This window comes from Glycine soja, chromosome 15 (genome assembly GCF_004193775.1).
Source record: "Glycine soja cultivar W05 chromosome 15, ASM419377v2, whole genome shotgun sequence".
Taxonomy (NCBI): Eukaryota; Viridiplantae; Streptophyta; class Magnoliopsida; order Fabales; family Fabaceae; genus Glycine; species Glycine soja.
In genome coordinates, this window is record NC_041016.1 from 8,016,071 (window position 1) to 8,042,997 (window position 26,927).

General features: G+C 34.9%; 3 protein-coding genes across 3 annotated transcripts; 1 reads left to right on the top strand and 2 right to left on the bottom strand.

The window, feature by feature from the left end:
- The first annotated feature begins 279 nt into the window (after positions 1-279).
- LOC114387497 (mediator of RNA polymerase II transcription subunit 33A-like) lies at positions 280-9,870 on the top strand. Its single transcript, XM_028347696.1, has 12 exons — positions 280-617; positions 1,760-1,870; positions 2,248-2,595; positions 2,913-3,232; positions 3,330-3,421; positions 3,586-3,949; positions 5,203-5,413; positions 5,995-6,109; positions 6,238-6,399; positions 7,203-7,857; positions 8,079-8,285; positions 8,541-9,870. Exons 1-12 carry the CDS (start codon positions 370-372, stop codon positions 9,656-9,658), a joined length of 3,951 nt encoding a protein of 1,316 aa, XP_028203497.1. The 5' UTR covers positions 280-369; the 3' UTR covers positions 9,659-9,870.
- Positions 9,871-17,092: 7,222 nt separating this feature from the next.
- LOC114385709 (pentatricopeptide repeat-containing protein At5g19020, mitochondrial) lies at positions 17,093-19,500 on the bottom strand. Its single transcript, XM_028345748.1, has one exon. The coding sequence runs from the start codon at positions 19,406-19,408 to the stop codon at positions 17,258-17,260; it is 2,151 nt and encodes a 716-aa protein (XP_028201549.1). The 5' UTR covers positions 19,409-19,500; the 3' UTR covers positions 17,093-17,257.
- A 1,278-nt stretch (positions 19,501-20,778) lies between these two features.
- Positions 20,779-26,657, bottom strand: LOC114387104 (uncharacterized protein At5g19025-like). The gene is made up of 2 exons (XM_028347236.1): positions 25,998-26,657; positions 20,779-21,036 (listed from the first exon to the last, which is right to left on the bottom strand). The coding sequence occupies exons 1-2, from the start codon at positions 26,606-26,608 to the stop codon at positions 20,991-20,993; spliced, it is 657 nt and encodes a 218-aa protein (XP_028203037.1). The 5' UTR covers positions 26,609-26,657; the 3' UTR covers positions 20,779-20,990.
- Between the last annotated feature and the right edge of the window lie 270 nt (positions 26,658-26,927).

Below are 26,927 nucleotides of genomic sequence, written 5' to 3' on the forward strand. Positions count from 1 at the left end.
AAATAAGATATTTAATAGAAATAAAAATATATTTAAGTGTATTTAATTGAGTAAATTTGACTCGAATTTTATTATTTGATAATAACAAAAGAGGAGGAGGCCTCAAAACGACCACGCAGCATGGCAGTGTGCAAAACTGAAGGAGAGGGTGTTGTGTTGTTTTGTGTGTGGGCGTTTACTTTTTTGTCACGATCCCCGAGGAACTAGATACCCGAAGCCGAAATTACCGAAGCACCCCTGGGTGGTTTGACTTAAATGACAAAAAATCCGTTGCATTATTCATACATACTCATTCGAGGGAGGGTGGCGAATCTGAGCTCGCAAATAAAATATTTCTTTCGATGTTGGGACTGAGCTGAGATTGTGGGGATGGAGTGTGTGGCGAAGATGACGAAGGTGGCGCAGCAGAAGGGTAGTGATCCTCTGCTTTGGGCCTTTCAGATGTACTCCAATTTGAACTCCGCGGGAGAGTCTCTTCCCTCCCTCGAACTCGCCGAGTTCTTGGTCTCTTACATTTGCTGGGACAACAATGTCCCTATTCTATGGAAGTTTCTCGAAAAGGCATTGACGCTTCAGATCGTTCCTCCTATGCTCCTCCTCGCTCTCCTTTCCGTCAGGTCCTTTTTTCTTTCTACGTTCTCTGTTCTCTGTTCATGGAGCTCTTTCTTCTTCCTTTTCTTTTCTTTGATTTATTCCTATGCCAAGCCAAGCTCTTTTCACGTTTGATTCTATCGGCATAACTATTTTTGTTACTGTTTTTATGAGCTCAGCAGTGCCTTTTTTTCCCTAAGATTTTTACTTGGCAAGTCCATAAGTGTTGCGGAATGAGGAGTGAGGTTTTGGTGGATATTTAGCACTCATTTGTCCTTGCAACATCTGATCGGACTTGGGGTGTTACGAAATAATTATGATTCTGTAAATGGATGTAATTATGAATCTCCGGTTTCTATTAACGCCCTGGTACAATTGTTGCTATATGAACGGACTTTTGATTTGTTAAACGCTACTTAAAAGTGATATTTTTCTTCTTCAAGTTAATTCTGCATACAGGGAAAATCTAGCTACTGTTGTTTGTTTTTCACTTTTCCATACTATGACTTCCGAGTCATAACCAACTCGCATCTATTTATTTAATGATTTTTGCAGTGTAGTTTCTCTTAACAGATACAACCATACCTGGCTCCTGCTATGTGGGGTTAGGCTATATGGATTTTAGTACACTAATGTCTGTGTCATATATTCATGTAGTTTCATGTACCCTAAATATTTCTTAATAGTCTACCATCATGTTTGCTTTTGTCTCCCTTTTTTTCTCTTTACTGGAGCATTATCTTAAATTTTTTGTGTAGGTCCTCTTCTTTCGTGACCAAACCATCTTAAATGGTTTTCCATAATTTTTTTACTTTTAGAAGCCACTTCAACCTTCTCCCTGTTAAACACATTCTTAGACTTACCCATTCAGATATGCTCAATCATCAATTGCAACAACCTCATTATTGTAACCTTCACCTTTTGCTAATGACTTCTGTTCACTACTCAGCATTTTGATCCAGAGCTTTAGGTTGTCTAATTGTACTACATCATGAACAATAGACCATTATTTTTTATAGTTTTATTTTTTGATTAATTATTACAGTTTGGTGTTGATAAAGACATGTTTTTTCTGCAAAATTTGGAACAAAATCCATATGCTTGTGTTCCCTGATGTATTGCTGTTTTGGTGTGTCAATATATCATGTATCTTTATTCTTTTTGGCAGGGTTATTCCATGTAGACATGTCCAACCTGCAGCGTATAGGCTATATTTGGAACTCGTCAAAAGACATGCTTTTGAACTTAAATCTCAGATAAACAGGCCAGATTATCAAAAGTAAGCTTTAATTGATGTAACACTTCTGTTTCAATAAATTTTTGCTTCATCTTGTTTATACCTTTCAAGTTACATATACTGGGTGATTTTAACACCTCTATCATGTTCTTTTCTTTGACATTTTATGTGATTTTCTCTACTACATTTATAATTGATAACTGAAAACTGTTCAGTAATTGAATATGCTACTACACTGTATCACTATCACATTAGATCCTTTGTTTATGTTGATTAAAATTATCAGCATTTTTACTTCCCTAATTTCTTTATAGTATAAATGAATGGTTGAGATACATATGAACTGTTAATTTTAATAGTTTATTGTGTTAGTGGTGCGCTTTGGTCATTTGTTAATTCTTATGCTTATACTTGGACAGGGTCATGAAATCTATTGATGCTGTTCTTCATCTTTCCAACATATTTGGCATGTCACAAAGTGAGCCTGGCATTCTGGTGGTTGAATTTATTTTTTCAATTGTCTGGCAGTTACTTGATGCATCATTGGATGATGAAGGTTTACTGGAATTTACTCCTGACAAAAAGTCTAGATGGGCTACACTATATCATGACATGGAACTGGATAGGCATGATAATTATAGTGAACAAAGGACTGAACATCATGAGAAATTGCAAAATGCAAATACACTTATGGCTGTTGAGATGATTGGGCAGTTTTTGCAGGATAAAATCTCTTCAAGGCTTCTTTACTTGGCTCGCCAAAATTTGTAAGTATTTGCTATCCTTTTATTTGTTCTCAGCATTTGCTGTCAACTTTTACTAATAACATTGCCAATCAGAATATATCTGTTCATTCCAAAATTTCCCATAAATTTGGTTTGATATATCATTTCCTATTTTTTCATTTCATTTTTTTGGGTTAATAAAATGAATTCAAAGTATTCATGAAATTCTATATTCTACAATTATAAAGGAAGTGATTTCATGAGGTTTTTTTTAAAATATGTCAGCCTATCACATCTGATGGGATAAGGCTTGGTTATTGTTGTTGTATTTGCTCAGCAACTTTCTTCTGTTTTATCAGGCCGGCACATTGGCTTAGTTTTACTCAGCGGCTGCAGCTGCTGGGTGAAAATTCATTAGCATTGAGAAAATCAAGAACTCTAAGTCCTGAGGAACTTTTGGAATTGACTTCAGATTCTTGTATGGTCTTGTCTCGGGAATGCAAAACAAATTCACAGAAAAAGTTCCAAACAGTTATGTCTTTTGAATATCTTTCTTCTTCTGCCTCACTATGTCATGGTGCAAGTCATTCTGCTCTCTGGATTCCTCTTGATCTGGTGCTGGAGGATTCCATGGATGGCTATCAAGTTAGTGCAACAAGTTCTATTGAAACAATTAGTGGTGAGATTGAGAATAGTTATCAGAATCTGACTGAAATAGTTGATTTTGTCTTTTCAAATTTAATTTAGGTACTTGTCACATGGAATTTTTTGTGTAGGTTTGATAAAGACCCTGCGAGCAATAAATGGCACCTCTTGGCATGACACTTTTTTAGGCCTTTGGTTAGCAACTCTTCGTCTTGTTCAGAGGGTATGACTCTTTCTCTGCAACTCAATCTGTTTTCCCTTGAAGTTGTGGTTTTAAATTTATCTTGTCCATTGATTGCTTCTAGTATTCCGTTACCATACACTTTGTAATTAAGGAATTTGCATAAGCAGTTTACTCCTCCAATTTAATTGTTGATTTGTTTATAGGAAAGAGATCCCATTGATGGCCCAATGCCTCATCTTGATACTCGCTTATGCATGCTCTTGTGTATCATACCTCTTGTTGTTGGTGATCTTATTGAGGAGGAGGAGGAAAGGACACCAGTTGATGAAAAAGACAGTGGACTTACAGATTGCTGGAAAGAGAAAAAAGTTGCTGGAAAATGTCATAATGATTTAGTCTCGAGTCTCCAGGTATTGGGTGATTATCAAAGCTTGCTCACTCCACCTCAATCTGTTCTTGCTGCTTCAAATCAAGCTGCTGCAAAAGCAATGCTATTTGTTTCTGGCATCACAATAGGGAGTGCATATTTTGACTGCCTCAACATGACAGAGATGCCAGTTGACTGCTGTAAGTTATATTGCTTTCAAAGTCGAATAGAAATTGTATATGGATCTTCAAAAGTTAGAACAACTTTTCTAAATTTCAGCAGTGCATTATTGAGGATGTTGTTTTTATTTTCTGATTCTCTGTGATTTTCTTCCAAATTTGGAAAAGTATATGCCTCATATTTCGCATGCTGTGATGAAGTGCAACAACACATCAATGTTTCTGATTGCTGCTAAAATAATCTCTGTTATCTAATTTAAGTAAATCTACACTTAAAAAATTATACTGATTATAAAGTAGCTGGAAAGTATCAAAAGCAGGAAGTTGTGCAATGACACACATTTCTTTAACATAATGCTTTCAATCTGCTATTTGTAGTTGAGTCTGATTTTGTTTTTCTGATTCTGTTAAAATTGCATAAGGTTTATAGTGACCTGCTTTCAAAGTAATTTTAAAGGAGCTAATTGTCTATAATGCTATGTGGTCTGATTACCTTGGTCACCCTCTTGTAAAGTCAAATAGATTATGTAATTTGAATCTGGGAAAACTCTTCAAAAGTAAACGTTGTCGAGTGAACTTATACAATATACTCAGAATACCTGTTAAAAAAATGGTGAAGACGCCTCCTTGAACACAGAATATCCTATTTCATCACTTGCAAATTATTATGAGCCTTTTAAGACACTAGTGAGGATACATATCAATGAGTCTGATTTCTACTATATCTGTTGGACTAATTATGAATTTTTCTTTGCTGATAGCAAAACAATTGACTGTATAAAAGTAGAGATGATCTTATTTGGCTAAAGATTGTAATAAGCAAAACCATTACATAGTTGAATTATGTAAAATATGACCCTCTCTCTCTGAGAGTTGTTCCATTCCTGTATTCCATCAAATTTTTGGTCTAGCAATTCACTTTCCTGTAATTATTGATTCTGTATTTGATATTTGGTAGTTAATTTTGGAAAGAACATATATTCTTCACCTGATGCTTCATTCAGAAACTAAAGATTTTTGCAAAGATTAAAATAAAAATTCTTGGTAAAAGTATTTTTCACTTAAGAACTTCTAGCCGCCCTACAGATAACAAAATTCAAAGAGCAGTTAATGTGTAACCACATATTGACCTAATTCAACCATTTGAGTGGTTACATTTTCCTAAATTGTAATAATTTTACCAAGAATTTCTTGTTTGTAATTTTCCATATATATGTGTGTGTGTATGTGTATAAAAATATAAAATTAAATCAATTAAACTATTTCTTTTTCAGCTGGAAACATGCGTCATCTGATAGTTGAGGCTTGTATTGCCCGCAATCTACTGGACACATCTGCATACTTATGGCCAGGTTATGTAAATGGATGTATCAATCAAATACCTCAGTGTATGCCAGCTCAAGTACCTGGCTGGTCATCATTTATGAAGGGAGCCCCACTTACTTCAGTGATGGTTAATGCTTTGGTTTCAAGTCCTGCTACAAGGTATGATCTAATTTTGGCTTATTCAGTCAATTTGGTTCGTGTACATTAGAGAACCTGCAATGTTCTAATTTTTGGCAAAGGTGTTCCAGTATAGTATTTATTGTGCTCCCTCTTTGTAGGTACATAGCCACAATGCTATGACCTTTACCAAACTATTTTTTGGAAGTTTTATATTTTAAACTCAGTCCTAAACAGGCCATAAAAGAAATGCCGGCAGTTGAAAATTGTAAGCTTTTTCATGTGGCCAACCTCTACAAATTTCTTTTGGGGATATCTATCATACCATACGAGTGATGAAGGTTTTGTTCCAATCTCATCTTTAATGCATCCATCACTGTATGGACAAATTAACATGCTGAAACATGAGATCATTTACTAAATGCAACAATAATTCATCATAAACTGAATTTAGAACATAACAAGGGTGGCTATAAGTGGGTAGAATTTAAATTCATAAAATTTGTTTGCCTGGTCTTCAGTTTTTCTTTTTCTTTCCTGAAGCCAGGTATGTCAGATGCTCTTTTTTGTAAATTTACCAAAAGGTAAAGCAACTGAATTTACGCTCCTGGATTTGATGGAAGCTTAGCAGAACTGGAGAAAATTTTTGAAATTGCAATTGGGGGATCAGAAGATGAAAAGATATCTGCTGCTGCCATTCTTTGCGGGGCATCCCTAATTCGTGGATGGAATATACAGGTAGTGAAGAGTTAGACAGTAGAGCATATAAAAGCTAGTCATTTGCTCAGTTGTGTAAACTGTAGAGCACATCCTTCTTTCTAACCACCTTCTTATCCTAATAGAATTTGGATCTCTATTTAATGCAGGAACACACTGTACATTTCATTCTGAGGTTGTTATCTCCACCAGTTCCTGCAGAAAACACTGAAGGAAACAACTATTTGATTAATTATGCTCCAATACTGAATGTACTCTTTGTTGGAATTGCATCTGTTGATTGTGTTCAAATATTTTCGCTCCATGGCTTGGTAAGTTTAACTCAATCCCTAATTTAAAGTGTTATTGATAGGACTTAGAATTTATATAAATGAAAGATGAAGACCAGCTACTGCAACAGAAGAAATCCTTTGCAAACAGAAATACGACCAAAAAAATAAAGTTAAGAACTTCTGCAGAAGATAAGATGGCCTAGAGGACTGTCATACACAAACCCTAGTAGCCTAGTACCACGCTCAACCTTTCCACTAATTACTTGAATTTTTTCTGTCTTCCTTCAATTGGCTCCTTTTTTTAATTCCCATCTCTGAGCCTTGTCACAACGGTACAATTGCTCCTTGGTAATCGATGGGTCATGGGTTCAAATCTGGAAATAGCCTCTTTGCATAGGCAAGGGGAAGGAAGGCTGCATACAATGACCCTCCCCTATACCTTTGTGAAGCGAGGAGCCTCTGGCACTGGGGTACATTATTTAGTTGTTTTTTCTCCCTTCCCTCTCTCCATTCATCCCCAAGTCTTTTCCTCATTCACACCCAAATATTTAGTCCCTTTACTTTAGTCTCATGCCAGAGCTTTGTAATGGGTTACTCCCTAATCTTCTCCTCCAGGCTCCAACTGCATCTGGCCTATTACTAAACATCCCAGCACACTTAGCTCCCATTTTCCTGCTATAAACTTGGTTAAAAGGCAGCTATTTAAGAAACATTCAGTAGACAAATTGATTGTTTATGCCTTATATAGATGTTTACCTTGTATAGGACCCTTGTATATGTACATGAGCTTGGATTATTATTATTATAATTTGAATTAATGCATTTCCCAATTCTCCAACCAGGTTCCACAGCTTGCATGTTCATTGATGCCAATCTGTGAAGTTTTTGGGTCATGTGTACCAAATATCTCATGGACACTAACATCAGGGGAAGAAATATCTGCCCATGCTGTGTTTTCAAATGCATTTATTCTTCTTTTAAAGCTATGGAGATTTAACCGACCTCCTCTTGAATATGGAATTGGAGATGTACCCACTGTTGGTTCTCAATTAACTCCCGAATACTTACTATTAGTACGTAATTCCCACTTAATGTCAGCTGGTAACATCCACAAAGATCGCAACAGGAGGAGACTCTCAGAAATAGCAAGTTTATCATCGCCAAATTCTGTATTTGTTGACTCCTTTCCAAAATTAAAAGTGTGGTATCGGCAGCATCAAGCATGTATAGCTTCAACACTCTCCGGTCTTGTCCATGGAACCCCATTTCATCAGATTGTTGAGGGGCTTCTTAACATGATGTTCACAAAGATTAATAGAGGAAGCCAGACAACTATTACATCTGGAAGCAGTAGCTCTTCTGGACCTGCAAATGAAGATACCTCTATAGGGCCAAAGTTGCCTGCTTGGGATATTCTTGAAGCTATTCCCTTTGTAGTTGATGCTGCTCTTACAGCCTGTGCTCATGGAAGACTGTCTCCACGTGAGTTGGCAACAGGTATGTGTGTTTTGATCAGATAAAATCCAATGGAACACACCAAATAGCTTGTAGAATTCTTGATTTCTAAATTACCGAAGAGAATTCAGTTAGTTTCAAAATTCTTGCTGATGTATTTTACCTCTAAATATAGAGCAAGAGCAACCAAATTCATGTTCATATAGACGTTCCTTGATGCACACAACAATATCATGATACCAAAATGCTTTTCTTAATACCAGGGCTTAAAGATTTAGCTGATTTTCTTCCTGCATCTCTGGCAACCATAATAAGTTACTTCTCTGCTGAAGTAACTAGGGGAGTTTGGAAACCTGTATTTATGAATGGAACAGATTGGCCTAGCCCCGGTGCAAATCTACTGAACGTTGAGGGACAGATCAGGAAAATTTTGGCTGCAACTGGTGTAGATGTGCCAAGCCTTGCTTCAGGTTTTCTCGTTTTTATGACCCTAAATTCTATATACTTTTCTAAATTCCTGACTTATAATGCATTTTCAGGAGAGAAAAATTACATTTACAACTCGTGATTCATTGCAATTTTTTCTATTAAATTTATCTTTTACACGACTTGAACGAGTATTCAAACAAATTCAGTTTAGGAAATGTCTTCCTCCATCCTCCTTTCTCTTTCAACATTATTATTAAGTTGTTATTTAGTATTGTGACCAATGGTCATTTTAACAGGAGACAGCTGTCCCGCGATACTTCCATTACCCTTGGCTGCCTTCACAAGCCTTACCATAACCTACAAAGTTGATAAGACATCAGAGCGTTTTCTTAATTTGGCTGGCCAAACATTGGAGAGCCTTGCTGCAGGTTGTCCATGGCCTTGCATGCCAATTGTAGCTTCCTTGTGGACCCTAAAGGCAAAACGTTGGAGTGACTTCCTTATCTTCTCAGCATCTAGAACTGTCTTCCTCCACAACAGTGATGCAGTAGTTCAACTTATAAAAAGCTGCTTCACGGCTACCCTTGGCATGAATAGCTCTCCTATCTCAAGCAGTGGTGGTGTTGGAGCCCTTCTTGGACAAGGATTTAAGTATCATTTATGTGGAGGGCTTTGCCCTGTTGCTCCAGGAATTCTCTATTTACGTGCGTATCGGTCAATCAGAGATATTGTTTTCTTGACAGAAGAAATTGTTTCCATCTTGATGCACTCTGTGAGGGAAATAGTATGCAGTGGCCTGCCAAGGGAGCGATTGGAAAAGTTGAAAGCAACCAAAGACGGCATAAAATATGGACAGGCTTCACTTGCTGCATCAATGACTCGGGTGAAGCTTGCCGCTGCCCTCGGGGCCTCTTTAGTATGGATATCAGGAGGCTTGATGTTGGTTCAATTATTAATAAAAGAAACTTTGCCATCCTGGTTTATATCTGTTCACAGATTAGACCAGGAAGAAAAGTCTGGTGGAATGGTTGCAATGCTTGGTGGATATGCACTTGCTTACTTTGCGGTTCTTTGTGGTGCTTTTGCTTGGGGAGTTGATTCATCATCAGCAGCTTCAAAGCGACGTCCAAAGGTTTTAGGTACCCACATGGAGTTTCTGGCAAGTGCACTTGATGGTAAGATATCACTAGGCTGTGATTCAGCTACTTGGCGTGCCTATGTGTCAGGTTTTGTGAGCTTGATGGTAGGTTGCACACCTAACTGGGTGCTGGAAGTAGATGTGCACGTGTTGAAGAGACTGAGCAATGGGTTGAGACAGTTGAACGAGGAGGAGCTTGCTCTTGCTTTGTTGGGTGTTGGTGGGGTAGGTACAATGGGTGCTGCAGCTGAGCTCATTATTGACACTGAAATATAAACATTTTCGCTATTCTGAGGGCACCTTTTCCTTTTAGGATGACTTGTACATTAGTTAACTTTCATGTTTATAAAGTTGTGCAGCATGTTGAATTAACAGTTTAGTTTGGAAAGTACCAAGCATTAGAATGGGAAATTTTGTATGTATAACGTTCATCTAATGTTAGTATATCCAGCAGCCCTAATCGATGCATGTCCTCTGTTTAATGGTAAGTTAGTACGAGCTATTTCATTTTATAACATTTTTTACAATTTTTTTTATCACCATTACATTACTTATTTTATTTTATATTTCTTTCTTTTCTCTTTCCATATTTTTTCTAGTTATAGAGAAGCTAGTGAAACACAAATAGGAATAAAATTGTGTATCAGGTGGGAAAATAATAATAAAAATATTCCATAAAAATTATAAAAATGTCTTGCAAAAATAACATCAAGCTTTTTTAGATGGGGTCTTATATTAAGGATCGGAAGGAGTATTTCCTTACTTTGAAAATTCATCATTTTACATTAAGCTAGTACATTGTTAAATATTTTACAAATCTTTGCATGTAATGCAATTTATGGTTAAATCATAAAAAAGCCTCCCTAATAAAAACTTGATGGATGATGAAAGATGAAATAAGTTGGTGGTTAGGACATCCCAACTTTAGCAAGGAGCGTGAACTTTTGGTGCGTTGTGTGCTTTTTCTTTTTGAAGCATCTCCCTTTGTTTTGATAGACACAGACAAAAGTATGAGCAGATGTACCCTTCCGAAGGGCAAAATAAAAATACAGTGTAGAACTTGAATACGTACACGAAGATGAATACATGCTGTTGTCTAAGCTCTTACCGGATAAAAAAAAAAAAAAAAAAAAGCTAAGGAAAATTTTTGATATTTCACATGGAGCATGGAAGAGTTAAATTCTGCCATGCAGGAAGCAACAATGAGAAATTCTTACACATGATATCGATCACATCAACCATTCAAATCATTAAATAATGTGTAAACATTATAGAAAAATACATTTGTAAGATAGACCCCATAATCGCTTCAGAAATGTGAGCAGAAACAAAATAATTTACAATTCATTCACATGTGGGCAGAAAGAATAGCTTTGTTGTTCCAGCAAGAAGAAGACAATGTGATCAGGTTACTTCCACATGACCCATCTCTCATCTCTGAACACCAACAATAATATCAAAGCCCCCAAATAATTTACTCCTCTCCAACTTACATCATTGTGATTTCAAATCATCTTTTTTTTTTTTAAAAAAAAAAGGAAGCAGCCATGTGAAATTATTTATAAATAAACAGTTGAAAAAAAAAAGGAGAATCAATCACATGGAGTGTGAAGAGGAGGAGAAGGAGGAAGAAGCTGTTGTTGTCTTGAGCTAAATCTGGAGACACTTCACTCTCTCTCCTTGATCGCTTGCACGTCAACCTTAATCATTTCCAAGCTCCCTTTCAGCGATCGAACCACCACCAAAATGTTATCCAACTGAGCCAACTCGTTCATGTCAAGGCAGGGGCATAATTGAGCTACAATTGAAACGCGTTCATGTCCTCCATGGCATTGGACGCGAGATCCGTGATGTCCGAGAGCGATGTGTGCAAATGCTTCTTCACGAATTGGGGATCCACCACTAGGGATTTCCACCGCTTGCACACGCACCTCAATTGCAGCGGATTGCTGACCCTAATCCAAACAAGGATCTCGATCATCAGACCCTCCGGCAGGCCGCCGTCACCGCCGTCATGCGCCGGCGCTTCCTCGTCATCATCACCATGGTAATGATGATGCAGGTTTCGATTCTGGCTTCCTCGTTCCTGGATCTTGCTCGGTTTTTTCGTTTCGCTATTACATCGTGTGCGTCGTTCAGGTGTTTTGTTTCGATCCGGGTCGGAGCTGTAGCACTCTCAATTTAGGGCTCCGATTTTGATGCTTTGGGAATTCAAATCGTCTTGCTCAGTTACCAAATAGTATGCTACTACTGATAATTAAAATCATTAAAATCATCCGATTAAGTTGATTTTCGAGATTTTGGAAATTAAAATGAATAGTATACCATGTAGATTAAAATGGAAAACAAAATGTTCTCCCTGTCAACAAAGTATACTTTTTATAAAGTTTGGTAGATTTTTTTTTATGATAGTATTGATCCGAAATTATTTTCATCAAAAGGTGGATGACAAAGGTTAGAAATCAGAAATTAATCAAATTTATTTAATATTTAAAAATTAATCAAAATTTAAATTTTAGATCGCTTCATTAAAATAGATACATATACAAAATTTAATAACATTCTTAATACTAAGGATAAAATATAATTTTGATCTTTTTATTTGATTTTTTAAAATTAAAAAAATCACTTTAATATTTTAAAGTGTTTCTATTAAATCAAGTGTTTTAATTAATTTATCATACTAACTTAATTAACTTACTAACACATGATTGCGAGAAATGTTGTCATTTAGGTGTTTAATAAAAAGAAATTGACAGAATGATAATTTTAATGTAAAAGAGATACTTTAAGATATTAAAAAAAATAAACTTAGAAGATCAAACTAAAACAAAAAATTTAGATGAGATATTAAAAAAATTAAACTTAGAAGATCAAACTAAAACAAAAAATTTAGATGAGAGACTAAAATTAGTGGTGGTTCTGAAATCTAGGCCCGTCAAGGTGGAGTATTCAGCATTAGCTAAAATTTATGACGGTTTGAATAGGTGTTCGTGTTTTTATGTAAATCTCTGTCATTGTGGTTTATGGAGTTTGCTTATTGCATCTCATTCTTTGTTTTTTTGTTCTTTGCAAAATTTCAAACCTTTTTCTGGTGATGAGTAATAAATGTTAAGATTAAAGTGTTAACATATGACACGATTTAAAAATAAAATAAAATAACATTAATATGCATTTGAACTTTGTAACTTTCAAATCTGATTTATAAATGAGAATGATTTTAATATATATTTAACTTTAAATTAAATAATAAAATCTTATTTAAAATAAATATTAAATATAAAAATGAAATATTGTATATATTTATTAATTAGTGTACTATAACTGTATGAGTTTGAATTTTGTTTTTTAAACATATTTTATGAACTAAATATTTTTTTATGGAATAATTAAAACTATAATTCTTTTCACTAATTTATATAGAGAGAAAAAATTATAAATTATTTATAGAGTCATTCAATCACAAACTATCATATATAATAAACTTATTAACTTTTAAAATAATTATTTTAAAATAATTTAAACAATGTTTTATAATTAGAAGATAATATAAAATTAATTTTATATTGTTTATATATATATATATATATATATATATATATATATATATATATATATATATTATTCCTTCCTTGGCTATAGTATAATATTTAACAAATACAACATTGCAATTTACTACTTTTACTTATATATAAACAAATAGCTTTTATAATGAATAATTAAATGGATAAGCATAACACAAGGGCTGCCAAGCGGGGTAGTAGCTAGTCTTCCTACTCCTCCTGCCGTTTTGTTGTTTATTCATCTAGAAAGTCAGCGCTACCTCACCCCATTCGTCAGTCATCTCATGATTCATATGGTCATAATGGAGTAGATTAATAATTCACAAATTATTTTTTTTTATTTTAAATATTTTATCAATATCTTTTTTATCACATTATAAATTTTATTATATTTTTTTCTCTTGGGATAGATAACATTTTATTAAACATTTTCCATCATGAAATAAATTAAACTCCCTTATTCCCCTAGTCACCAATCTTGTACTTCAAATCCATTGATATTCATTTCTTCCCACAAAACCCTCTGGACCCAAAAGCCCACATAATATAAATTTCCCCCTCTCTCTCAAAGCCAACATCACCAAACACAAATTAACTCATTCACACACATAATTCCTCTCAATTATGAGAACTCTAGTGGGACATGTAGCTCCAGGTTTGGATTTCAGGCTAATAGGGCTATGGCACCTCTTCAACCACATCAAGCTCCACGCCCTAAATCCAACCTTCTACACTGCTCCACCATGGTTCCCAACCTCCAAAGACAAGTACCTTAAACTCTTCCTCATCATGGCAGCCTTAATTAATAGCCTCCATCTCCATGGAACTCTTCATTGGCCTAGGCCACCACTAGACCTTTGACCCTGACCTCACCATCCCCTCCAATCACCTCCATAACTTTGAACACTCCATCCCTCTCGCCTTCCTCTCTTACGTCGCCTTCGTCCTCGTCCTTGACTGCCTCCCCTCCCCACTTCCACCTCATCTTCGCCGACCACAACGGTCCTCAAGGACAATACCACTGATAGTTACATAGAAGTGTTCTCAACACTTATAGTGAAAAATTAAGATCTATTTTTCTTCATTTGTTGTATATTTTGAAAAATAGATTTGTGTATCTAGATGCGCATTCTTGAAGCAACAAAAGTTTTCTTCAATAGTGTAAAAATTCTACATGTATCCACATCAAGACCAATATCTACTCTCAACTCTTCTAAATAGAACTCTAAAGAGCAAAACTTTCTTCCTACTTTTATGGTAGAAAAAACCAAACTTAACTTTTATAGATTGTGTCTGGTAGACTATGCTCTTATGTAGATGATTCTATTTATAATGTTAAAAGATGTGGATTTGAGTCTTTTTCAAAAAAGAGATATTTTATTTAAAATAATTTCATATCTCTTTGTTTTTATATTAGAAAATAAAAACCATTTCATATCCTAAATAATTACATGATTAATTACGATAAGTAATCACATGATTGATCCTAATATATAACAATAAAATTTTATTCTTATTTTATGGACAACTTTCACATTTATAAAATAATATTCTTTGTTTATATTAATAATATTCTTGGTGCTAGTAAAGAATATAATAATATTTCACTAAAATATTTATTTGATTAAGTTAAATTCTCTAATTTAATTATCAAATAAAATATTTTTTTTTGCAAAGATTATAACACTTGTTTGTGAGTAATCTCGTAAGTTTAATGCTAAACCGATAGTAATTATTCATAATTAATTTATTAATCATAGGCATCTAGTAACACTCCTTAACATCCGGATGACATGAAGTAACATTTTTTACTTTCAAGAACCAATAGAAGAATAATTAAGTATTTTCTTTATTCACAGCTTAAGATTAACTCTAGAGTATAGTATTACCGTCAAACTCTAATAAGTGAACACATTATATTTAATCAATGAATTACTTAGGAAACTTTATCGTAGAGCTCAAACTCATTAACTAGAATTGATGGATTCTTTCTTGATTAATCATTAATTTTATAAGTATTTAATCACATCCAATATTGATTCAACTAATGTTCCAAGGCATTAGGTGTCTGAAATTAAAATATAATAACTTGTTAATTATTATGATAATCTCATGTTAAAGGAAAGTGTTATATTTCTTTTTGAGAACTTCCTATTGACATATCAAAGTGATATTAACTATTAGAAATCCTCAATTGAGTCATTCAATGATGACATTCACATGTACATAATACATACATGTAATTTAATAAATGAGATATAATAATCTTTATCCAATAAAAGATCATTATATATATATTGATCTACTTGAGTTATTGATGTCCTATTCACAATAATCTTACGATTAAGAATAATTTGAATTAAAATTATAAGAGACTTAATTCTCATTTTTATAATCTCTATTATGATAAAAAAAATCTTTAATTTTAATCAAAGACTATCAAGTCAAACTATTTTAATAAAACAGTATAAAAAATAATAATAAAATAATAACACTTTATTATTAAAATTAAAACTTGATTACATAAATTGAATCTGAATCATACGCAATTATTTCGAACATCCACTTGCTTCTTCAGCTCCCTTATCTTAATCTCCCTCTCCACTACCCTCTTGGGAATCCCCGTGCATTACAGCTTCTTGGTTAGCTTCGTTCGTTCTCTTAGTATTTTCTTTCAGGGTTTATGGCTTGTGGTTATGGGCTAACAAGAGAGATATTGAACGTTTGATACGCACTGTGGTACAGGATAAAAAAACAGGACCAGCCAACTACCTAAGTTATTGGACAACTTTTTATTTTATGTTATTTGATGAACTATGTACAACACAAATATAATAATATGAAATTTACCAGCATATCCTTTTTAATTTATCAAAATAACCTTGCGAAAATCTTGGGACAAGAATATGCTAATTTTCAGTTCTATATTCTCGGAAACTTTTAGCGTGAAAATGTGCAAGGTAAGGGCTTCAAAATTACTTTCCACCGCGGCATAAATTATCATTCTGTTTGTAATTGTTCCCTCATCTCTACGTTGCTTCTATTGTTGATTCATTAGTTGTCCCATGTTTTCTCTTTTGTCCTGTTAAACCATTTTACCAATCAAATGCAAAACAATCATTTTTGTTCTGTCTTATCCCTATATTTTAACGAATCAAACAAACTCTTAGTAACTAAGCGTTCACCTCAGACTTGCCAAGAAGCAAAACATCCAACAATTTATGTTATCATGCACATGCCAACAAAATCACGTTTTCAGACATATTATTATCTTCAGTTTCATATACACATTCTAACAGGTATAACGAATAAGGCACACCGCGTCCAAATTCACATTCTTCCTAATTAAGTTAAATTTGGACACAAAACAAACTACTAAATCTTCAAGCTAAAGCTTGTAACCTGGACAACTTCTGTATAACATTTTGTTTCATAGACCCTTAGTCATCTCTGAAATTTTCACCTTATCTAAAATGGTGTAACTGACATTTAAGTATCATTGCACAATGCCACGTCTACACTATGTAAATTGTAATATAAACTACTATGCCACGTGTACCAGATATGCAGGGCATTAACTTGAAATTTCAATGGTAAACATATTCAGATCTACCCCTTCAAATTTGAGCACGCGTGCTTACCATAGATTATACAAGTCTTCTGATTAATAATATCTTCAACACAAACATACACTGAAGACTTCTGCAAACAGCAGGAAAGAATTACTTCATGATCTAATGAAGGGCTTGTAAGCTCGTGGAAGTCAGCCAATGTCTAATGGTAATTTTACACACTAAACAAATTATGTTTCACTCACATCTTGTCAAACTCCATAGCTCCTCAACATATCAAAAGAAACAAAAAAAAAAATTACTAAACGGTCAGCATTCATAAACTCTATCTATGATCTTAACAGATTTTTAAATGTAGATCATTCATAACAGGACCTGTGTATTGCATAGAAATTGAAGATATCCTTGCCCGTTAATAACTTTTCTATTAGTTTCCCATATCTAGTGGATGAAATTGGATCGGGATCCTCCTCATTTTGTATCAACAACCTTGACCATTTTATATTTGGAGTATCAGGATCCTCCTTATTTACGCTATGCAGTTTCAAACAAGTTATTGTAATCTGTAAAGCTCATATAAATGATAAGTAATAGTATGTTTAAAGCACAACTAGTAAAGAGTATTTCTGAATAATTTACAAAATCGGAATACATGATTCTCAAAAACATTTTGTATGAAAGACCAGCATCTTCATCTCTAAATTTAGCAAAACAATCTAAGCGAATTGAAACTCCTTTAGCTACCTTATAACACCACTGCACCCAGGCATTCTCTCCATTCTCTGATTCTGAATGGCTCTTCTAACCAGTGATACATCCTCCCACCTTCCTGCATCTGCGTATATGTTTGATAGGAGAACTTTACCTCCACCGTGTGATGGTGCCAACCCTGCCAAACTCTCTGCAGCCCTCTCTCCTATATTGACATCTCCATGAGTTCTACATGCTGCTAATAAAGTTCCCCATATCACAATGTCAGCCTTCATTGGCATGCTCCTTATCATTTCCTCAGCTTCTTCTAATAGCCCAGCTCTGCCCAAAAGATCAACCATACAGCCATAATGCTTGATATCTGGTTCGACATTATATGCACTCTTCATGATTCTAAATATTCTTCGCCCAGGCTCCACCAACCCAGCATGACAACAAGCACTAAGGACTCCTATAAATGTAATTGGATTTGGTTTGATATTATACCTCTGCATATCAGAGAAAACATCTAGGCACATACTTGCATGTCCATGCGAGGCTAACCCACATATAATTGCATTCCATGGGGACACAGAAAAGGTTTTGTCTCGAATCTGATTGAAAAATTGCAAGGCACTGTTGATGCTCCCACACTTTGCATACATATCAATTAGAGCTGCACGTAAATTGTCATTCAATGGGATGGATTCATTACATATGTATTCATGAGCCCATCTTCCCTCCTTCAATGTGCCTAATGTGGCAATTGCAGAGAATACACTCACCATCGTAACTTCATTTGGTTTGATCCCACTGGCTACCATTTTATGGAAGAGTTCAAGAGCGATTCTGGACTGGTCAGTTTGTGCGTAGCCAGAAATCATGGTACTCCATGAAAACACATCTCTTTCAGGCATGTCATCAAAGATTTTCCTTGCCTGGTCCACCATTCTATTTTTTATGAATCCAGAAACAAGAGCATTCCACGACTCTAGGTGATCCTTTGCGCCCACTTCAAATTGCAAACAAGCAAGGTCCATCATCCCACAAGCTGCATAAAAATGGATGATAGTAGTCTGTATAAAATTGTAACAGTCAAAGCCTTTCTTAACAACCATTCCATGCAATTGCCAACCATCACCAATTGCATTCAGACGACCACATGCTGAAACCAAATTCACAACTAGGATTTCATTAAGTGCAAGCCCACTTCGTAGCATTGCACGATACATCACCAAAGCTTCATGTAAACGATTCATTAGGATATAACCATCAATCATTGTTCCCCAAGAAATCACATCCTTATCAGGAACTCTCTCAAACAACTCCCTGGCCATGTCAACAAGGCCAGCCTTTGCATATCCGTTTAACATTACATTCCAAGAGACCAAATTCACTTCAGGCATCCTGTCAAACAACCTTCTTGCTTCCCCTACACCCGAACAAAGACAGTACGCACGCATCAAATTTGTCGAAACAAGAACCAACCCCTCAACAAACAACTTAATAGCAATCGCATGAATCATTCGACAGTTCAAAATTTCACCAAAATGTGAGCAAGCATATATCACATTTACCAGAGTCAAGTCATTAGGGACCACCCCATCAGACCTCATGTCCTTGAAAACCTCTAGAGCTTCTCGAAAGCATTCATTTTGGACGAGACCCATTATCATGGTGGTGTAGGAGACACAACCTTTGTCAGGCATTATGTCAAACAGTTTGCGGGCATTGTCCAATTGACCAGCTTTGGCATACCCACAAACCATAATGTTACAGGAAATAGGGTTCAACGTGGGACAAGCATCAAACAGCAATTGGGCATCTTTAATTGAACCGCGTTTTGCGTACATGTTGATCAAGCTGTTTTGAATGAAGGTGTTGGAATGGAGTCCGAGTTTCAATACCAGAGAATGAAGTTGGCGACCCTGAGAGGAGGAAGAACAATATTTGAGCGCGGAAACCAATGCAAGCTCGCACTCGTAGTGGTTCTGGTGAAGCCTCGCATTGCAGAAAATGCCAATGAAGTGTTGTGGGTCTTGCACGTGTGGAGAGGCATTGGTGGAACTGGAAAAGGAAACCCATTTTGATCTTAGAATTGGGTTTGGTGATGGAAGCTCAACTGAAAGAGAAAAGGGTAAGGATCGAGGCAAGATTTTGAGTTTGAGTCTGAGACTCGCAGAAATGAAGACTAACAACATGAGACGCGACCATTAGACTCAAAATTCGATCCTTCTCTGCTATTTAGATTTTCACATGTCATCTACACATTTAGCTGAAGAATTCTGGTTGTTTTCACTTTTCAGGCTTAAATACCTTTCTAATTTCTCGAATTTTGACCAATTTTTTCTTCTTCTTAAATTTAAAAGTAATTTCTTAGTATTTTAATTTGAAAATAGTTTGCCGTTTGTTTTATGATATTTTAGTTCCTGATAAGATTCAAAAGTGAGTTATTTTAAAATTAAAATACTTAAAAATCATTTTGAATCTGAAAGACTAAATAAATTTAGTCCAAATTTAAAGGAGAAAAAATATATTTAAGATTTGTTTTTAATTCGCTAAATTATTTGTAGATCACCAAATTTTCAAATAGGTCTTCATGGTTTAAAAGTTCTGAATAAATGTTTCTAAAGAATTTTAAATAAATTGTTACTCACTAAAAAAATCATTAAGACTCTATTATTTCTTATTATATTATTAAAGTATATTTAAAAAATTATATAAATTATGGTTATATTTTAAATGACAAATGACACAATAAATTGATTTTTATATTTGAATAAATAATAATGCACTTATGATATAAAGTCACAAAGTGATGAATAATAAGTTTATTAATTTTTATAATAACTAATTAACTACTTAAATTATAATATCATTATCAACGATTTCATATTAGTTTATAGTTTAAAAACTTACAATGACATTTCATATCTATTAAATTATTTATATTTTATCTTACAATGACATACTTTCATACTTTCTGATACACGCCGTTCCATTAATTGAAATTTACATCAAACATCTATTTAATTCATCATTACTAAATATCCAGTTAAAATATATTTGGAAAAAATAATCCATTTAATTCTGTTTGAATTGTACAAACCTATTATAATTTACATGCGAAGATTGTCTCAGACAAATTTTACTTATTCATCAATAACGGAAAAAGTTTGTCCATTTATTTAATGTTTATTATGCATAAATTAATAAAGAAAAATGCAAACAATACCCTCTATAATACTCTACACCTAAGTCCCAACATACGGAGAAAATATTTTTGTAGGGTTTCGCATTAATAAACAAGGAAATAGCCGAGTTGGTAAGTAAAAACACGGATTCTTGCATGTAGAGGGTCCACATACGGATTTGGCTGTTCCACAGGGGTAATGAAACATAATCTACATTGGGTACAATCACGTTATTCACACCATGAGCTAGTCCATCCATGATCCATGACTTAAAAGACCATTTCAATCCATAATGTATACTATTTTCGAAGGGCTTAGGTGAAATGACTTGAGAGACAATGAAGTCAGCAATTTTAGGACACCTACAATTAATGAAATGGGTCGATGATGAATCACATATTTATTGCAGTTAATTCTGTAGGATCCTTCCAAAGTTTATATAGACTACTAGATAGTGCAGATATATAAGGAAGGATTGTTAAGACCAGATTGCTATTTTTCTTAAAAAAAATGGTTCTGATCAGAAGTTTTGCAGTAAATGATGAGAATAATATAAATGAGATGCCAGCGGTGGTAACATCACAGTCAATCAACGATGATCTCCTCCTCCATTAAGAGTCGCACTGGGTGGGGTCCTGCTCAAATCATTAAAACCAGATGTTCAGATTTACCATTCAAATTTATTCAAGTCCATCAAACAAAACTTCCAGTATACAATAAATTCTACTGGGTAACATTTGGCCCAACTTTTTTTTTAACCCCTTTTATATTCTAGAGTTTCTTTAAAGTAGTGATTAGCCCGACTTTTCTTTTTAAGGAGAAAAGAAACCAAAAAAAGTTAGCTAAATGCTACCTTTGTGGATAAAACAGGAAAGTTTATGACAATAGAATTATCACTAGTCACTACGACAATTCCAGAGAATAATTTACCAAAAAAGTTCAGAGTCAAATGCACTGTGAGAAAACAAATTGAGATAATTCTGTATATGACGGGATGATAGTCAGTTACATAAGCACAACAGGTTGAAAATTGAAATTTATATATGCTGTTGCAGATTCATAAAACACTGATAGTTGAACATGGGAAACACAGTTGAGGCTTCGTGCTTTTGTACCAAAGTATCTGGTGTCACCAATAATTTTTATTAGTGAAAAGATAAAATGATTCAAAATTGTGAGACAATCATATCAAAATTCCAAAAAAAAGTTGTTCACGTTTGAGGTTACAACAGGGGTGGTAATAGAGGCAAAGAGATCAGAGTAGCATTTCATAGATGGGTCAAAGCCCCCATTTCTTCCATAGGGCATGGAAAATAGTTCTTTATGACATTCACCTATGCTACACAGGTAAAGCCCATATGCAAAGTGCTCACAACCAATAGGCACATTAGTCTACTTACCGATAAAGTAATCCACCTATGCAATGTACAATCAGTTATATATATATATACTAAGTTGGCCACAACAAACAGAGCAAAGTAGTTTTATTATCCTAGACATTTAAAGCAGTGCTAAAGTAGATATCTCCTTCGTAGCTTTATTGAATGCAATCCAGTTGAATTAAAAGCCAAAGTGTACCCCTACACTACTTGCTTGTATAGTTGTATTATTGTTGTGATAATTGCAATCTGATCTAGGACCGGTCAAGGTCATCAAAGATTGAATTGTAAGATCAAATTGACTGATATAAGATCCTAATCTTTTGAAAATAAATGTATAAATAATAATAGGAGTAACAAAATCACCATAAAATCGTAAAAAATTCTAAAAGGTTATAGCAAAACACACAATAAGTTAACATTATGTAGCATATAATCATACCTTGGAGCATACTTAAATAAAATTGTAGAATTTTGTAATTAACACTAACAGGCATAGTTTCTGTAAAATGAGATATATCTAGATTGAAAATCTTTTATGACAATTATGAATCCACATAACTCAAGCCCACTTCTACCTCAATCAAACCCATTTATACCACCGCAAGAAACACAATCATTCTGCATGTTAAAAACTTAACATTAAAACCCAGTTTTATTTTTTTCCGCTGTAGCCACAGCCACAGATGCCTCTTCCTATTGTGCATATCCAGAATCCAGAATAAAAACAATTCCCAGCTTTAGTAAAGGCAATCACAGACCCAGACCAGAAGACAAATGGAGACCAGAGACAGGGACACAGATCAGGAACAAAGAAATTGCAGACTGAAAAAGAAGGAAAAGAGTCACAAACCAGAGAATGTTGCAAGCTGAGTTGCAAATAAAACATGTGTAATGATTTGGATCATGATTCAGAATTGATCCTAATCTATTTGAGTCAGACATGAGATCTAACTTGGTCATTGGTTACAGGACATGAAATTGTTCTATCATAGGAAGGGAATCATAGTTTGGAACCATGATTGTCATTTCTAGTTAACTAAATTGATTTAGAGATTAGTAATATTAGAATAAATTTTTAAGAAATTAGTAATGGTATTTAACAAGAGCGCTGCATGCTTAGCAAGAACAAGACAATTTTGCTATAGGAATATACACCTAACTACTCTGGTAATCGTCACCTTTTCTGCTACCAATTTTCAACATTTTTTTCCAGCCATTTTGACTGTAATTGCTAAACGTAAGAAATTCTTAACCCAACACTTGAAACAAAGACTAAAAAAGGAAACAATTATGGACAAAGATTGGGAGAGTCTCCCAGCCCTATCATATATATAGAAATACTGTAGTGTACAAGGGGTTTCCAATAATTAGCGGAAGAATATTACAAGATCTACAAGATATTCAGCCTAATTAATGTAATTATGTACAGCAAATAAAAGGAAACAATTACAATCAAAGCAATAAAATATTCTAGCACAATATCCAATATCTCATAAGATCTCAATACAATCTTATCGTAAATTCAATACTCCCCCTTAAGCTAGTGTGTATAAGTCGTGTGCATCCCAGCTTACTACATATGTATGATTTCCTCAGTCCACAGAGACTTAGGGAAGATGTTTACTAGTTGATCATGAGAACCATGTAACCAACAAATGATGCAGTCATCTCCCCGAAAATAATCTTATCACAAATAAAAAGACAATCAATCTCAAAATGATTGTTTGCTCGTGAAAAACAGGATTGAAGCAATGTGCAAGGTTGCTTGTTTATTACAAATGAGACTCGTGGGGCCTACCTTACAAAATTGTAACTCTTGGAGAAGTTGCTTCAAACATATGAGTTCACATGTGATAATGGTCATGGCTCGATACTCTATCTTTGCACTAGACTTAACAACATTATGCTTTTACTCTTATAGGAAATAAGATTACCTCCAATTAGAACACAACAATCAGAAGTAGATTGTCTATTAGTTGCACTAGATTGTCTATTTGGCCTCGTCATGGTTAGGAAATTCAACTTCCCAATCAACCTCCAATATTTCCCAGTAAAAGATTAAAACTTGGGTAAATAGAAGTGTCAGTTGGCTTACAGTCCAACATAACAGTCTCATCCAAAATACCCATTTCCTTCAAGATATAGCAATGCTTGCCTTTGACTGAGCTACCTTAATTCAAAGAAATTACTAAAACAATCCTAGATTCTTTCTTTAAAAATGACAAACTAACAACTAAGTGTTGTTTGAAGTCTTCAATAATGACAACATCATCAACATAAACAACTAAATAAATACCATGGTTAGATGAACATTTGTAGAACACAAAGTGGTCTACTTCACTATGAGCCATACCAAACTCCAAATAACTTTACTAAATCTCCCAGACCAAGCATAGAGTAAGTGAGTAACAACAATCGTAGGTGTGACCAGAATGCTTACAATACGTGCATCTAAGATGTGCCCCATCACGTTCTCCTTGACCACCATGACCATGTGTGGTTATGTAATGTTGTAGGTTTTGATGATGCCAAAAAGCAAACGACAGGCGAAAGCAAAATAATATGAAAAATCTTGAACACAAACAAGTCAAGCAATTAAAAGATTCAAGACTTAGGTTAAATTGTTAAAAGATTTTTCCAATAAGCATATTTGACTATTTGATTAATTTAAATCAAGTCTTCAAAGTTTCTTTTAAAAGCGTTAAAATTATTTTTCAAGTTCTGGAATCAATGTAATCGATTACTAGAAGCAACGGTATAAAAGTTTTTTATTTCTTTTGCCTATAAATATTCATCATTTTAGCACATTTATATATATGAGAAACTTTTGAAAAGATCATGTTAACAATCATTCTCAATCATTAAGTTCTTGATAAAAAACTTGGCCAAATATACTTATTATCAAGAAACTTTCTAGTGCTTCAATTTGTAACATTTCCTCTAAGTCAGAGAATGAATTCTTATATTCTTTGTCTAAACTTTTGAAAAGGGTGAGACATCCCTTGCAAGAACAAGAGTGTGGTATCTCTTGATTTTTGAGAGTCTTGAACACAAAGGATGAGGGATTCCAATGTGTAAGAGTGTCATGTTGTTATAAAAGATTTGAAAGATAGTGAAACTCTCAAGCTTGGAAACTGGACGTAGGCACAAAAAATTACTGAACTAGTATAAACCGAATTTGCAATTTTCTCTTCCCTTATCTCTTTACTTTTATTGTAAATTTACTGTATTCATTTATATTGGTAGAGGTCTTACTTACTTTTTCTCTTCTTAATCAAGGTTTTGATACATTATCATATTTATCATATAAAAAGGAATTAGAGTGTATTAACAAAGAAAAAGTTTATAAACTCAATTCACCCCTCCCTCTTGAGTTCATTGAAGCCACTTGGATAACACCAAGTCCTTCACAACCATGACTTGTGAAGAAAGAAACTAAAGTTGAAGATTCGGCACCTATCTATGAATCAGTTCCTAGTCTTGCCTCTAGAGCAGGAATTCTAATTAGACAATCAATAAGATCCTCTGCCAAACCAAACTGAATATCAGAAACTGTCAAGATTTGGTTAGGCAGTGCGTGGATCTCACACTGGTGAGGGACAAAACAAGCAGCCACCTGTTAGTGTGTGATGGCAGCACAAGCAACTGCACTTTGGGGGATGGCCAGACGGCAGGGGATGAGACAAACCTGAGTGATATTTGGGACACCCAATAACCACGCAGAACTGTCGAGGACGGCAGAGGCTGAAAAAACAGAAGGAAGACCGAACCAGAGAAAACTTCCCTGGGACTGGGAGATAGTCTCCCAGCCCTATCATATATAGAGAGATACTGTACAAAGGATTTCTCATAATCAGGAGGGAAAGACTATTACAAGGTCTACAAAGCATTCAGCCTAACTGGCTCAATTTTTGTACAGCAAATAAAATGAAACAGTTACAATAAGGTCAATCAAATATTCCAGTGCAACTTAAGCCTACGTCTCATATAATCTCAAACTATTTTCATCCTAATCTCAATACCAACAATTAGGGGGAAAAAAACCAAAGCCACTCTAACAACCCTCACAGATCTTTCACTTAAATAAAATCCTGAATAAGGCAAACAGATATCCACAAACTGGAAAATCAAACACTCGAAGAATCCATTACTTCAACAAACAATTGATCAAAAATAGATCTGACAATTATAAAAAGAGAAACTCAGAAACTCACCTCTTATGGCGTTTGGCCTTTTTGGGACCAGAGGCCTCGAGTTTGGCGACGGGGCAGCCGCAGGGGGCCCGGAAGAGAAGAAGCGCGCGGCCGTTAGGGGGAGCCATCTTCCTCAGCTCGGACCTGAGGCAGTCGTAATCGGGGTTGGCCTCAGTGCCGCCCTTCCAGGGGAGCTTATCGATTTCGGCGGAGGAAGGCACGGAGGAGCCGAAGCGCTGAATCTGCAAATCGAACTCCATGGCCTTCTTGAGGCCCTTGCAGCCCTGGCGCTGGCAGCGGCGGGATCGGGCGCCGCAGCAGAAGTCGGCGGTGGCGAGGGAGAGGGCGAAGAAGAGGAGGAAGGGGAGGAGGTAGGAGAGCGGCACCGAGGGGAGGAGGAGGGAGAGGGAGTTGAAGATGTAGCAGAGGTAGGAGGAGAGGAGGAACGCGCCGGAGAAGAGGACTAGGAGGAGGATGAGAAGGTCTAAGGTGGCGGAGGGAGAGTGCTTGCAGTTGCACACATTATTAGTGTTGTTGACATTGTTATTGTTGTTGCAGTGAACCATCATCCCTCTGTTCATGCTCATGCTCATGCTCATGCTCATGCTCAATGTCACCTTCTCCTCTTGCATTGCACCATCTTCGTCTTTACCTTACCCCCCCTACACATTCTCAACCCCCTCTAATTTAATAATAATAATAATAGTAAAACTCGAATTAAATAAGGGAATTATAAAATAATAATCATGTAAAAGTTTTAAGATTTTCAGTTACTTAGGTAATAAATTATTAATATAAAGGAAACTTTAAATTTGATGAAGTCATGAATCAAGAATGAACTTCAATTCAATTCAAATGATCAACATTTGTACAAATATTTCAGAATTTTATATGAGTTAAATATGCTAATTATGATAACTAAAAAATTATTTTTTATTAAATAATAATATG